The sequence below is a fragment of the Odocoileus virginianus genome, chromosome 2 (genome assembly GCF_023699985.2).
Source record: "Odocoileus virginianus isolate 20LAN1187 ecotype Illinois chromosome 2, Ovbor_1.2, whole genome shotgun sequence".
Lineage (NCBI taxonomy): Eukaryota > Metazoa > Chordata > Mammalia > Artiodactyla > Cervidae > Odocoileus > Odocoileus virginianus.
Window position 1 is genome coordinate 9,099,656 of NC_069675.1, and position 14,443 is coordinate 9,114,098.

The 14,443-nt window shown below is 50.0% G+C and overlaps 1 protein-coding gene across 2 annotated transcripts in view; it reads right to left on the reverse strand.

Moving 5' to 3' along the window:
• The window catches only part of TGFBRAP1 (transforming growth factor beta receptor associated protein 1), a 36,014-nt gene that overhangs the window by 12,312 nt on the left and 9,259 nt on the right, over nt 1–14,443 (reverse strand). For both annotated transcript variants that reach the window (XM_070475734.1, XM_070475728.1), the window contains exons 2-5: nt 11,464–12,164; nt 8,735–8,929; nt 6,158–6,312; nt 668–750 (exon numbers count right to left, since the gene is read on the reverse strand). In XM_070475734.1, coding sequence (XP_070331835.1) covers nt 668–750; nt 6,158–6,312; nt 8,735–8,929; nt 11,464–12,151 — 1,121 coding nt within the window. In that variant the 5' untranslated portion in view covers nt 12,152–12,164. The remainder of the gene's footprint in view (nt 1–667; nt 751–6,157; nt 6,313–8,734; nt 8,930–11,463; nt 12,165–14,443) is intronic.

The window sequence follows — 14,443 nt, forward strand, 5'->3', positions numbered from 1 at the left end:
TCTGCTTGGACGTTTAGAAAATTTACTCTGCAGACCACACGTTCGTGGGACGTTTAAGAGCTATCATAGTGGGGTGCAATTTGATCTTCTGCATGAGTGCGGAAACAGCTGCTGACCCTAGAGCACACACCTGACCACCCCCTTTGCCCAACCCCCACCAGAAGAAGGGCTGCTGGGCTATGTAGGGAGTGGGGGTGGTGGGAGGGGGCCCCCGTGTGCAGGATTCATGAAATACAGAAAGGCCCATGGATTCCTAAGCCACTGAGTCAGGAGCACATGGTTCACAGTGTCTCTAGAACAAGAACAGTTCTCATAAACCCACATGCTCTCTCTCTAGACTCACAGCCTTTAGTTAGTTAAAATCTCTGGAGCAAAGGGAAGCCAAGCCCTCAGGGAATCCACAGTTCATCACAGGTGCTCTTTACAACTGCCTTCTCCTCTCTCCAAGGACCACTCTGTATGCCTCTCATCAGCTCCACCCTCAAGACCCACGGCAGTGACCCCTGGGCTACGGGGGGCAGGGGCCTAGGGCTGAGCACAGGGGCGGGGGCCTCCCCACTCCCCCCGGAGCACTGCGCCTGCACGACTCTCCGTCACAGCACCCCAGTGACGACCGAGGCCCAGCCGCAGGGACACAGGAGGGCTTGCTGCCGACACCTCGAGTTACCTGAAGAGTTCTTTAGCCTCCAGGAACTGGAGCTGTGCAAACTGTATGAAGCCCGCCTGCAGCAGGATCCGCCGGTACATGACCTGCAGGGGACACAGGCGTCGTCGCTCAGACCAGCTGGAATCACTCACCAAGGGAGGGAAACTGAGGTCCTGGTCACAACCCAGGCTACACGTTAACTATTACAGGGAATCCTGAAGTTCCATGGTAAGGAAGAGACAAGGCTCACACGCAACTACTCTCAACACGTTAGTATACACACACACATGTCGATCCACCCCTTGTTCCCGAGATCAAGCTGCTCTCTGAATAATCACTGCTCCTCCTGATCTCCCATCCATCCTGGTCTGTATCACAGAGTCACTAACACCCCTGGGCTTCCCTGACGGCTCTGTGGTAAGGCGTCCACCTGCAGACTCAGGGTTCGATCCCTGAGTCAGGAGGATCCCCTGGAGAAGGAAATGGCAACCCACTCCAGTGTTCTTGCTGGAGAATCCCACGGTCAGAGTAGCCTGGCAGGCTACAGTCCACGGGGTCGCAAAGAGTCAGACACAACTGAGCGATGAACATTTTCACTTTTTCCCACTGGTCCGTATTCCTCCTCCCACCCTCCCTGGCTTTCTTGTTGCTGCCACCTCGAGTGCTCAGGCAGATGTCAACAAGGCCAGTGTTCCTGGCAGCCTAGAAGCTGCCCACCCCTCTTCACTCTTGCAGAACTCTCTGCACAGCGGCATTTTGGAGCGTCCCTTAGAGCACGGGGTCCATCTCATTTAACGATAGATCAATAAGCAGGCTTTCCTGCTGAAGCTGGGGAGATGCTGTGTCTTCCGTCCCCTCCCCCACTGGGGACGCACAGCCACGCCCACAAGTCACAGTCTGAGGATTCTTGTAGTACAAGCACCATCTATCTTTGTCTTATCTGGTCCTGCCCAGATTTCCTGGACCGTGGAGCCCCTCATTCTGGAAACTTTCAGAAATAGTAGCACACTCAGGGAAGATGCCCTATGGTGAACCAATACATGTATATGTGTGGCTGAGTCCCTTCCTCGTTCACCTGAAACTATCACAATGTTATTCATCGGCTATTCTCCAGTACAAAATCAAAAATTCAAAAGAAAGAAAAAAAAAATAAGATGCCCTGTGGTGTCTTCAATTCCACTCCGACCCCATCACTGCCCGGCTGATCAGCTGTGAGCTCTGTCCACCTTTGTCTGAAAGGCTTTGTGGAGCCATCTCTGCTATGTCCTCACTGGCTCCAGCACCTCAGCTCACACCTGCACCGCCTCACAACTGAAGACTCTAATCACGTTTAGATCCCTCCCCTTTCCAGAACACTCTGCTGCTCAAGAAGCTATCAATTCCTTGAAGCCACTCCATTATTCATCTTAGCATCCTCACACCCTGGCATAGCACCTGCTGTTTTGAAATCACCTGCTGACCCGATCACTTTTTATGAAACTCCACTTTGAGGACTCCCCTAGTGGTCTAGTGGTTAAGAAGCCGCCTTGCCATGCAGGGGACGTGGTTGGATCCCTGGTCAGGGAGCTAAGACCCCACATGCTGCGAAGCAACGAAGTCCATGTGCCACAGCTACTGAGCTTGAGCTCAGAAGCCAGGGAACCACAACTACTGAAGCCCGCACGCCTGGAGCCAGCGCTCCACAACGAGAGAAACCACTGCAATGGGAAGCCTGCACATCCCAGCTAGAGAGTATCCCCTGCTTGGCGGAACAAGAGAGAGCCCATGCACAGCAACAAAGGCGCAGCACGGCCAAAACTAAATCAATAAAGCAATCTTTATAAAGCAAAAGTCAAATGAAATGAAGGAACCTAAGTATCTACAGGAAAGAGTAGCTGGCAGACCAGCTCGGAGAACTGGGCCCCATGACTCTGAAACAGAAATCTTTCGGTGCAGCCCTAGCGGGATTTCCCTCCAGGATAAAAAGGATGCAAGATGCAAACATTTACAGGACAACTGGGGACTCTTGGGCAGATGGGACACCCCAACCCAGGAAGGAATCAGTGTTTATTTCAGAGATATATGTGATGCTTACATTTCAAAGGGGGACTCTCTTGTCTTTTGAAGATACATAGTGAAATAGTTTTAGATGAAATAGGAAAAAAAAAACAGGTATCAAAGCTCAAGCTTAAATACAACACTATCCATACTACATGATACACATCAAGCAAGCTTTCTGTAAGACACACACCCATGTCTGTAAATATCCCCTTACTGCCTCTTTCTTTACAGCGTCCCAAACCTTAATATAATTTAAGCTTGGCTTCTTAAAGACCTAAGCCTTCTCACCTTTTGGATCTCTGGAAGGAATATTCCTTTAATCCGAGTCCCACAGTTAAACTTCTCCATAAATCCCTCCCTAGTTCAGAACTCAGTGAAGCAAAACCAACACTAGCTTTAATGGAGAGAAAGGTGAACTGTGAAAAGCCAGTCCCCTCAACTTCTGGTTTCTTTCCCGCCCCACTTTCTGGTTTTCCTGAGCCCAGGGTCTGGCATTTGGTTGCAAGCCTCCTAAAGTTAAAATAAGTAACATATCTAATCCTTGTAAGAGTCACAGTCAAAACATATTAATATGAATGAGACGTTATCTCTGAACTCTTTTGTCAATACTGTCTTCTTTTCCTCTCATGGTTCTATTTTAAACAAAAACTCTTCTGCTCCTGGATCCACAGAGCCTAGCTGTTTGAAGACCAGTTCAAAGCTCTGAATCACTCGTTACTCATTCCTCGTTGTTCAGCCCCAGGCGCAAGCAGGAGCTGAGGGAAATGGAGGCGAGTGTCTGCCCAGGACCCGGGGAGGAGTGAGCTGGAGCTGGGGAGTAAAAGGCTGTGTGTTATAGGTTAACAGGGATAACCATGGGAGCTCAGAGGAGTCAGTGCTGCCTGGAAGGATGGGGCAGATTCACAGAAGAGACATGTAAGCACAGTATAGAAACCATATTTTAGGGAACTTCCCTGGTGGTCCAGTGGTTAAGACTTCGCCTTCCAAGGCAAGGGGTGTGGGTTCGATCCCTGGTTGGGGAACTAAGATCCCACAAGCTTTGCAGCCAAAAAACAGAAACAATACTGTAACAAATTCAATAAAGATTTCTTAAATGGCCCATGTTAAAAAAAAATCTAAAAAGCAAAAAAACCCTGTATTTGCTGGATGATGAATGTTCTCTCCACTGACAAAACCCAGCACAAATAACAAGGGAAGAAAGCAATGGGGCAGGGGTGGGAGGCCAGCCCAGACTCCCCAGGGGCGCCCAGCAGCAGCTGTCTGCCCCAGGACCCCCTTGTCTTTGGTCGGTGACGCTGGTTACTTCTGACCTGTTCTCAGGATGCTTCTGGGGTGCCTGCCCAGCACACAGGTGGCAGATGGCTCAGGCCAGGTCACAGGGGAACAGAGGCGGTGGGAGAGGCTGGGGATGTGGGCAGGGTGCAGTCACCAAGGCCATGTGAGGTGGACCTGACTCTGGCCAGGAGGTGCCCACTGTAGGATCTATGGCAAAAGGGTGGACATGCCAGAAAGCTCCTTCAGCGGTGGCGTGGAGGATGGGCTGCAAACAGGCAGGAAGGGGCTGTGAACACAATTCCAGCAAAACGGAGGAGGGTTCCCAGTGGTCATGTAGGCAGGAGAACCAGGGACAAGTTCAAGGTCACTGAGGCTGCATCTCCTGGGCCCAAATAGGAGTCTAAAACAACATGGGGGGAAACAGGGGTGTGCCAGATGGACACACCCCAACAGGGACATCACACAGGAGGGCAGGATAAGGGCCAACACTAGCCAGTGCCCACTGTTTGGCTACTCGTGGGAAAATAAGAGGGGAGCAAAAATTCAAGAACACGGGAAGCCTCTTTAAGAAAATGCGACACATTGAGGTGTGTCCCTGGGTGTGTCCAAGAGGGGATCCCTGATATGTGCCCTTCCAGACACCCCAGAGCCCCTGAGGCCACTGCCGGGGGAGAGGAGCTGAGAGCAGAGGCCGCTAGAGCCCCACTGGCCTTCCCACCAGGATGCGGCGAACAAGGAAACAACGCGATGCACGAGGCAGAAATAGGTGCTCTCAGCTCAGAAACACGCCCTGAACTGACAGCTTTCTTCTTTGTGCTTTGCTGCCCCCTGCTGAAAGTTCGCAGATTATCTCACTGGAATAAGGTGAGGAGCAGGGCTGGGGTGAGGGGAGGATTGGGAGTTTGGGATTAGCAGATGCCAGCACACAGGACAGATAAACAAGGTCCTACTGCACAGCACAGGGTGCATGTATGCTAAATCACTCAGTTGTGTCCAAGTCTTTGCGACCGCATGGACGGTAGCCCACCAGGCTCCTCTCTGTCCGTGGGATTCTCTAGTCAAGAATATTGGAGTGGGTTGCCATTTCCTTCTCCAGGGGATCTTCCAGACCCAGGAATCGAACCCACACCTCTTATGTCTTCTGCATTGACGGGCAGGTTCTTTACCACTAGCACAACCTAGGAACTCTAGTCAACATCCCGCAATAACAATAACGGAAAAGAATATGAATAAGAATGTATATATAACTGAGTCACTCTGCTGTCAACAGTAATTAACACAACACTGTAAATCAATCATACTTCAATAAAATTTTTTAAAATACGGAATAAAGATGAAAAGTTTATCAATATTTATCCTGTGACCATAAATGACAGGTTCTGACTTTTTCCACCTTTAGTCTACCTTCTGCAGCAAAAAGCCAAGGAGGCCAGAAAGCACAGCTTCATCCCACAAACCATATAGTCCTGAAAATCTGGCCAGCAGGTAACAAGAGGGGGATCACTCTGACTTCATGAGAATCTTTCATGAGTGACTTAGATGTTTGTAAGAAGCGTGCATGCACCAATATTACACTTTATGATTCTCAAATACATAAAGTGACCTGAACTCACCTTGCAACCAATTAAGAAGCAAATTTTAGGAAACCTGATTTCTTCAGATGTGAGAATAATTCACGATTGTTTCATCAACTATATTGATCATACCAATGATATTAAAGCTAGCATTTCTTAAATGCATTACAGGCTTTCTCCTAAGGGAATTAATTAGATGGATTCTGGCAGTACTAGACAATTTATGAGTATGGTTCACAAAGCTTTTCCTACAGATAATAGAAACTTAAAAAATTCAACCCCATCCCAACAAATATAAATTCTACATTGGGAAACAAATTACGCTGAGGATCTTTTCGTTTGTAATCACAGTACCCTTAGTCTACTCTGGAAGAACATGATTGGAAATACAATGTGGTATATTAAGCATGGGAATCATGTCAAATGCTCAAATCCCGACTTGGCCTCTGCCAGCATCGTGACCCCCTCCTGCAGCCTGCATCCTTATCTGTATGATGTGGATGCACAGAGAAACTTGAATGACAGACACGAAGCGGTCTGCAGGGCCTGGTGCCCTTAGATCCTAACATTTTCTAATCGGCAACTTGGAGGCACGCTTCTTAACGGCTCGCTGACTACAAACCTGAAATTTTTCCTTCGGGATGTTCCTCCGGGCGCCTTTCGCGAGAACCAGAGCCTCCTCCACTCGGCGGCTGGCTAACAGGTCCTGTATTTGTTTTTCCAGAGGTAGTGGAACCAAGATGTAAACACCTTTAGTGGTGGCAACGATCACTCTTCCTGGGAAGAAATGGAACACTGTTGGAGGGCAAATGGACATTGTTCTGGCAAGAAAACACCCCGCTTTCACCGCACTGGAGCACGAGCTGACGTCTGAACAATGTCATCACAGTTCTCCCAACACAGAATTGCCACAGCAATCAGAAATTAATGCTTCTCCTATCTCCTTTCCATCATAAGAAAAAGGCAAACTCTTAACACTACATTTATGAAGTTTAAGACATAAAGATGCTTTGCCTTTTTTCATTCTACGATGCTGATAAATTTAAAGCCAGTTGAATAGATCCATATGAAGCTATACAGCTCCATCACGGAAAATGAGCAATAAGAATTATGCTACTCCTCATATAAAGCTGGGGCGTCCCTGGTGGCTCAGATGGAAAAGACGTGCAAAGCGGGAGACCTGGGTTTGACCCCTCAGTCTGAAAGATTCCCTGGGAGGAGGTCATGGCAACCCATGCCAGTGTCCTTGTCTGGCAAATCCCATGGATAGAGGAGTCTGGTGGGCTACAGTGCATGGGTCACAAAAGTGTTGGATGTGACTGAGCAACTAACACTTTCACTTTTTCAGATAAAGCTGTTTAAAACTCTTTTCTCTCCAGGTTAGTCAGTTTATAAGAAACTAAGATTACAAGGTGCCATTCTGAACCATAAGCTAACATCTCGCACTTGCCCACTATCCCAGATCACCGAGTCCCGGGTTACCTCCTCCCTCCCACGAGAGACCCTGACCCTCGGCACCATGAGGTCCTGCGCAACCCAAAGGAGAGTCAGGCCTGCGCCCAAGAGAACTCCTCCTGCCAAGCATTGAGAGCGAGTTCTGCTCTCTCTGGAGATGCGTTTCAAACTAAATTAATGCCTGTTCCCAGGAAGCAGTGGAATGGCCTTGTCTTTCTGTCTGAAGGTTGTTCAGGGTCAGCCACATCTTCCTGCTCCCTCTGCTTCCCGTTCCTTGGGACCCATCACCTTCACCCAGGCCCACCACCTGGTCTCTCCCGCCGGATGCCCCTGCACCCCTCTTCCTGGGCTCCCTGCCTGGCGGTCTTCTCTGCGTCCTCTGTCTCCATGCCAACCAGCACCATCCCCCCACACTTGCCAGATCTGGCCCCTACTCCGCGTTGGGGCCTCCTTTCAGGAGGCTTCCCGCGTTCCCGCCTGGGGCAGTTACGTCAGCAGCCTCCCTGTGCCAGTGACCCCCATGGCTGCCCCCACCCTCAGCCCACAGAGCGCGTAACACTGTCGTGAATAAGCTCTCCCGCGCGCGTGTGCTGGAGCGCGAGCTGAGTGCTGACACGCTCGTGTGGGATGACAAGTCTCAGCAGGCTGTGCCCCTAGCACCTAACACAGGAAGGGCAGTGAGTGGGGAGCCCTGGGGTCAGAGAGAATGAATGCACAATATACATGAGCTCTTGGCTTCAGGACAACATCACGAGCGGCGTTCTTAGGGAACTGGGAAACTTGGCCAGGGGCAGCGCTGAGAGTGCATGTCCGAGGTGTGGAAAGGGCTCTGGGGTTATGTGGAAAATGCCTGCTGGAGGGTTCTGGATTCACTGTCACGATCTCCTCTACATACTTCCAGGCGGCTCAGCTGAATGTGAACCAGCACCAAATCCAGGTGAGCAGGGGACGGGAAGTCACTTTGTTTCTCCTTCAACTTTTCAGTACATGTGAAGCTGCTCATGATAAAATTGTTCTTGTTATTTAGTTGCTAAGTCATGTATGACCCTTCTGAGACCCCATGGACTACAGCCCACTGGGTTCCTCTGTCTATGGGCTTTCCCTGGCAAGAATACTGGAGTGGGTTGCCATTTCCTTCTCCAGGGGATCTTCCAGACCCAGGGATGGAAGCCGCATCTCCTGCTTGGCAGGCAGTTTCTTTACCACTGAGCCACAATAGATCCTTCATGTGGTTCGCTCCCTGGCTGCCCTGATGTGCTGAGGCCTCATCCCCTGCTGGCCCTCCTCACATACTGGGCACCACAGTCACGCTGAATGACCTACATGATCTGGAACCTGGGGTTCCCTCCTGTGCAGACTCACATGTGCCTTTCTGTCTGCCTAAAGGTTCTTTCATACCATACATGCTTGGCTGAATCCAGCTCATCCTCAAAAGTTTGGCTCAAATGCCACCTCCTGCAAGAGGCCCTCCCTGGTATGGTTAAGAACTACTTCCTACTCTGTTCTCCTAGCTGGCCTTATCTGTTGCTGTCAAGCTCTCAAATGCTGTAGCTATTTATTTAAATGCCCATTTCCCTTTAATCTCCGTGCCCCTGAAGCTCAAAGACTGTATCACACGTTGCCTATGGATTTTCTGTGCTCGGCAAGAGGCCATGTTCCCTTATAGCATTTAGAGGGGTTCCTTATAGCCTTTAGTGAAGAAATACCATCACAAAACACTTGAAAATTCAGTGGACACTCGTACCTTCAAAATCCTGGAGGATGTGGCCTTCCTTAAAGGGCAGGGTCTGCTTCTGCTGCTGATCCAGCATGCTATGCACGGTGATGAACTCGTCATCCAAGGCGACGACGTACGGGAAGCAGACGGCCGCTCCGATCACATTCTCCGACCAGCGAACAGGTGCGCGCTGAGAGATCCCAGCCACTGTGGCGAACATGCCTGGGAAAACAGGAAGCGTCGGGGGGCTTCAGAGAGCTGTGGTTTGCTTGCCCGTTTTCTGCAGAGGTGAATACCTGTCTCCTTCATCACATTTCAGGGTGGGAGAGATGATATACCAGGCTGTATGGACAGAAGACCCTCATATCTGTTCTCATGAAGGGAACCTCTCTCCCCAGAATGTCCACCTTACACCTCCTTCTAATTAAACATAAAATTAAAAGATGCTTATTCCTTGGAAGAAAAGCTATGACCAACCTAGACAGCATATTAAAAAGCAGAGACATTACTTTGCCAACAAAGGTCTGTCTAGACAAGGCTATGGTTTTTCCAGTGGTCATGTATGGATGTGAGAGCTGGACTATAAAGAAAGCTGAGTGCCAAAGAATTGATGCTTTTGAACTGTGGTGTTGGAGAAGACTCTTGAGAGCCCCTTGGGCTACAAGGAGATCCAACGAGTCCATCCTAAAGGAGATCAGTCCTGAATATTCACTGGAAGGACTGATGCTGAAGCTGAAGCTCCAATACTTTGGCCACCTGACATGAAGAACTGACTCAATGGAAAAGACCATGATGCTGGGAAAGATTGAAGGCAGGAGGAAAAGAGAACGACAGGGGATGAGATGGTTGGATGGCATCACCAACTCGATGGACATGAGTATGAGCAAGCTCTGGGAGCTGGTGATGGACAGGGATGCCTGGTGTGCTGCAGTCCGTGGGGTTGCAAAGAGTTGGACACAACTGAGTGACTGAGCTGAACTGAATTAAACATAAGGTTAAAAAACGTGCACATGGGTCTTCCCTGGTGACTCAGGTGGTAAAAAAATCCACCTGCCAATGCAAGAGACAGGGTTTCATCCCCAATCTGGGAAGATCCCATGTGCCTTGGAGCAACAAAGCTCACAAGCTCTAACTACCGAAACCCACATGCTCTAGAGCACGTGCTCTGCAACAAGAGAAGCCACTGCAGTGAGAAGCCTGCAAACTACAATTACAGAGCCGCCCTTGCTCACTGCAGCAAGAAGAGCCTTTGCAGCAATGAAAACCCAGCATAGCCATATAAATTAAAACCAACAAACAAACCAAAAAAAGTGTGCATGCACCTACATGAAGGTGTACACTGCTCATGTCCTCAAACATGGCGAAGAGAGAATTCCGCACAATTTAAGAAGCTTCACAAGCTTTCTGCCACATCCAGTCCTCCCACAGGTTTGCGTCTCTAAGCACCAGCTTTTCCCTAGACATTCACTCCACACTGAACGCATTCATTCAGATACTTATTGAGCACCTACTGTACACAGGCCGCTGGACAAGACGTCCCGTGTGTAAGTGTCGTCCCACACCACCTGCCCCACCCTGCCCCCTCCGCCACCACTGAGAGTTCAGGTGTAATTCTGGTTCCATGTTCTCTCTGATACAGGGGTACAACTAACTTTGCAATTCAAGACAGTCTGCTGCTGAGTGTTTGTCAGTGATAACATCCACACTCACTGATGGTTTATCTGCTTTGTACTTAAAGCACTAACTGCCTCTGTTCTTCAGTCCTTAAGTGGTGTCTGGGTTTTTTGACTCCCGAATCAGGTGTGGGGATATCTACAAACAAGCAAACAAAAAAACAGTTGATTTGGAAAAGCTATCATCCTAATTCCCCATTTGCGGGAAACAAAGCCCTGCCTGACACTACGTGTCATCCATGCCTACGACCACCAGTGATGCTGTCAGCTATGATTCTCAGGAGGTGATGCTGAGAACTAGAAAGGCCACAGGAAACAAAGAAAGCCCTTCCAAGAAGCTAGCAACTAAACTAGAGGCTTTTGGTGGGATGAAACTGCAGTCAATAAGAGAAAATCAGGGACATGACTTGGAACCTCCACACTTCAAAATATCTAGAAGTGAGCTCCCTCAACTCCTTTTTAGAATGGAGAATAAACACAGACCAGGTGGAAACCCATACACAGTAGAAAATCCTATAAGGAAGTCTTATAGATTCTTATTTTTGCACTTATCCCCTTACAAGAATTCTCTCTGGAGCCATCTTCAGGCTCTACTTTGTACTGTGCTCAGCTGTGTCCGACTCTTCGCGACCCCAAGGCCTGCAGCCCACCAGGCTCCTCTGTCCATGGGACTTCCCAAGCAAGAACACTGGAGCGGGTCGCCACTTCCCTCTCCAGGATCTTCCCGACCCAGGGATCGAACCTGCATCTCCTGGGGCTCCTGTATGGCAGGCAGGTTCTTTACCACTGAGTCACTTGAGCAGTCCCTCAGGCTCTACTTTAGCACAAAATAGGTGATGCTATGACTGGCCTATTTTTGTGCCATGAAACCCACACTCACAAAATGATCTAATGAAAACTGAGCCAACACTGGGCATGCGGTTGTTTGCCTCTTGCCTCAACATAGGCAAACACAGTCCATGAGTATCTGCTTTTCACAACCACAACCTCGCTCTCCAACCTCAGCATGAATGCAGGGACAGAGGTGGAGAGACTGGGCAGCGAGTGGCAAGCTTAGTGGAGGCACCTGGGCACCCTGCTCACCCAGTCCCCCAGGGCCCGCCAGGAGGAACTCCTGTCTCCCGATCCTCTTGACGATGGGCCGCCGCTCCTCGCTGCAGAACGGGAACAGGTCCTGGGCAACGCCCGTGCTGTAGTTGAGGATGATGTACTGGGTGGTGAGGGCCAGGCACAGGAAGTGGCCGTCCACGGCCACGGCCAGGGGCTGCTCCGGCGTGGACACCTCCCTGACAATCTGGACGCGGTCCTCGTACACCAGGAAGACCTGGATGGTCCTGCGCTTGACCGAGATGATGCACACCTCCACGCAGAAGGGGTCCCCGCTCACCGGGTTCTCGTTCAAGGCGAAGGCCGTGGCCCCCTTGATGCGGGCGCCCGAGGGCACGGGCTCCAGGCTCAGCATGTGGACCAGGCTGATGCAGCCGTCACACAGCACCAGCAGCCGGCTGAGCGCCGACGCGGCCCGCAGCTCGCTCACCGCCTTCTTGAAACCCAGGTGTCTGTGCAGCTGCCTGGTGGCTGTGAACGTGGCCGACCCGCCGGGCGAGGGCTTCTCCTCCAGCAGGAAGTGGTACACGAAGCAGTCGCTGGTGCCCACGTAGAGGTTCCGGCCGCAGCACTCCACACACTCCAGCGATCCCCGGTCCCGGTCGCCCAGCAGCTGCTCCCGCTCGATGGCGGGGACCAGGGTGAAGGCCTTGGTGCTCATCATGCTGGCGGCGGCTCTGAGGGATGGGAAAGGAAAGGGAGGTTAGAGGACCGAGCGATGGATAGAACCGTTCCGGGCGTGACAAATAAACATCGATTCCCAGTTGTAACTTCAGAGAAAGGAAATCATTTGACACCTGTGAAAAATACTGCAAGAAAGACTTCTGACTTGGCCTCCTCCCGCAGGCAGAGACCCTGCCAGGAAAGCACACATGTGCTTGTGAGTAACTGCCAACTCTCTTCAACAGTCATTCAGCCGCCGAGTCAAGTCTGACTCTTTTTGAACCCAAGGACCGCGGCACGCCAGGCTCCCCTGTCCTCCACCATCTGAGTGTGCTCACTCTCATGTTCACTGAGTCAGTGATGCTCCTAACTATCTCATCCTCTGCTGCCCACTTCTGTGGCCTTTCATCTTTCCCAGTATCAGGGTCTTTCCCAGTGAGTCGGCTCCTCACATCAGGTGGCCAAAGAATTGGAGCTTCAGCAGCAGTCCTTCCAATGGATATTCAACTCTCAACAGAGCTGAGATTCATTATACATGGAGTCTCCCTACATTGTTCTTCAGAAACAAACCTCTAGGTAGAAGACGGGCATGTCTACTCATCCACAGACAACACAAGACAAACATTTTGGAAAAAGACAAAAATGATCATCATTGATGTTCCCCCAAACCCCACCAGCCACCTGACTCAATGTCTAAGTGAACAGTGGGGCACCGCTCCATGGTGGGGTTCACTCCTGCCCCTTGGATCTCACAGGAGTCACAGAAGCAGGGACCACACCCCCAACTCCCTCACATTCTTCTGAGGCGTGCACATTGTCCCAACACTGTCTTTGGCTCCCAGAATAAATCTGTTGGCGTGGAGCAGGAAAGATGTGCCTCAAATCTCCAAGGCTTGCAGGCGGCGAGTTGAGGTACTTAGCAAATTTGTGAGAAGGTCAGTTAATGGATTACTCCCACTGGAAGACACACTGTCCCAAACTTGAAGCCTGGGCTTCTTACTTCTTCCTCTCGAAAGGACTCTGGTTTCATAAATTAGAAGCAGAAACAAGGCACCAGTGCAATTCAGTGGGGAAAGATAAACTCATTTCAATCAATGTGTGCTGGAACATGTGGTTAACCTTGAAAGTTAAAAGTCAAAGTATTAGCAGCTCAGTCGGGTTTGACTCTGCAATCCAATAGACTGTAGCCCGATAGGCTCCCCTGTTCATGGAATTCTCCAGGTAGGAATACTGGGGTGGGTAGCCATTCCCTTCTCCAGGGGATCTTCCAATTAACTTCGGCTATCCCTACCTCATACCATCTCTTAATATAAAAATTAATTTGAGATGCATCAAGTTCTTTTTTAAAAAAAGCTAAACTACAAATCTTCTAGAAGAAAAGATAGGAGAACATCTTTGAGATCTTGGGGTACATAAAGATTTCTTAGGTTACAAAAAGCACTAACCATAAAAGAGAAAAAGCTGGTAAACAGGATTTTATAGAAATTTAAAAAGTGTGTCCTCTGAAAGACACCACTAGGGAAATGAATAGGCAAGGCCCAGACTGGGATAAAAATCTGTGATAGCGATCTCAGACAAAGGGCTCACATTCAGAAGAGAAAACACGACGGTCGACAGCCATGGGGGAGAGGTCAACCTGCAGAACCACGTGTAAGTGCAAACTGCAGCTACAGCGGACTTCATTTCATGCCCATCAAGTGGACAATACCTCCCAAGGCTGATGATGCTGGGGGTTTGCAGGAATCTGGATCCATGGGCACGTCCCTGCTGCTGGTGGAGGCTTCTGGGCTGGCCAGACCACGTGGGTGACGGAGGAAGCCCTTGGCAACTGGTGAGCCAGGGATTCTCCTTTTGGCCTCACTGATGTTCAGCAGGACATGAGCAAGGAAGCTAGCAGCAGTCCTGTTTGCAGCTGGGAGGAAATGGAAACTCCACAAGGATGGAGGGATGGAGCACCACACAGCAGTGAGGGGATGCACTGAGGCCCACCCATGACTCAGTAAACTTCCCCGGAAAGGGGAGCTGCAGATGCTACATTCGGCCTGGTACCTCAGGCCTTGTGAGATGCAGAAACATGGAAGTCCCAACTAATGGAATATTTAGAGTTTCAGCCCTACATAGTGAGATCATAAAGCAAAGTAAGGGAATAAAGAACAGAAACCCAAGGAGGATAGGATGTGAGTGGGCAGAAGCTGATTTCAAAGGAATTAGTCATGTCTGCTTCCCTACACTGAGTTACTTTTATTACTACTCTCTACATCTCATGTGAATTGTAAATGTTCTTTTCAATATA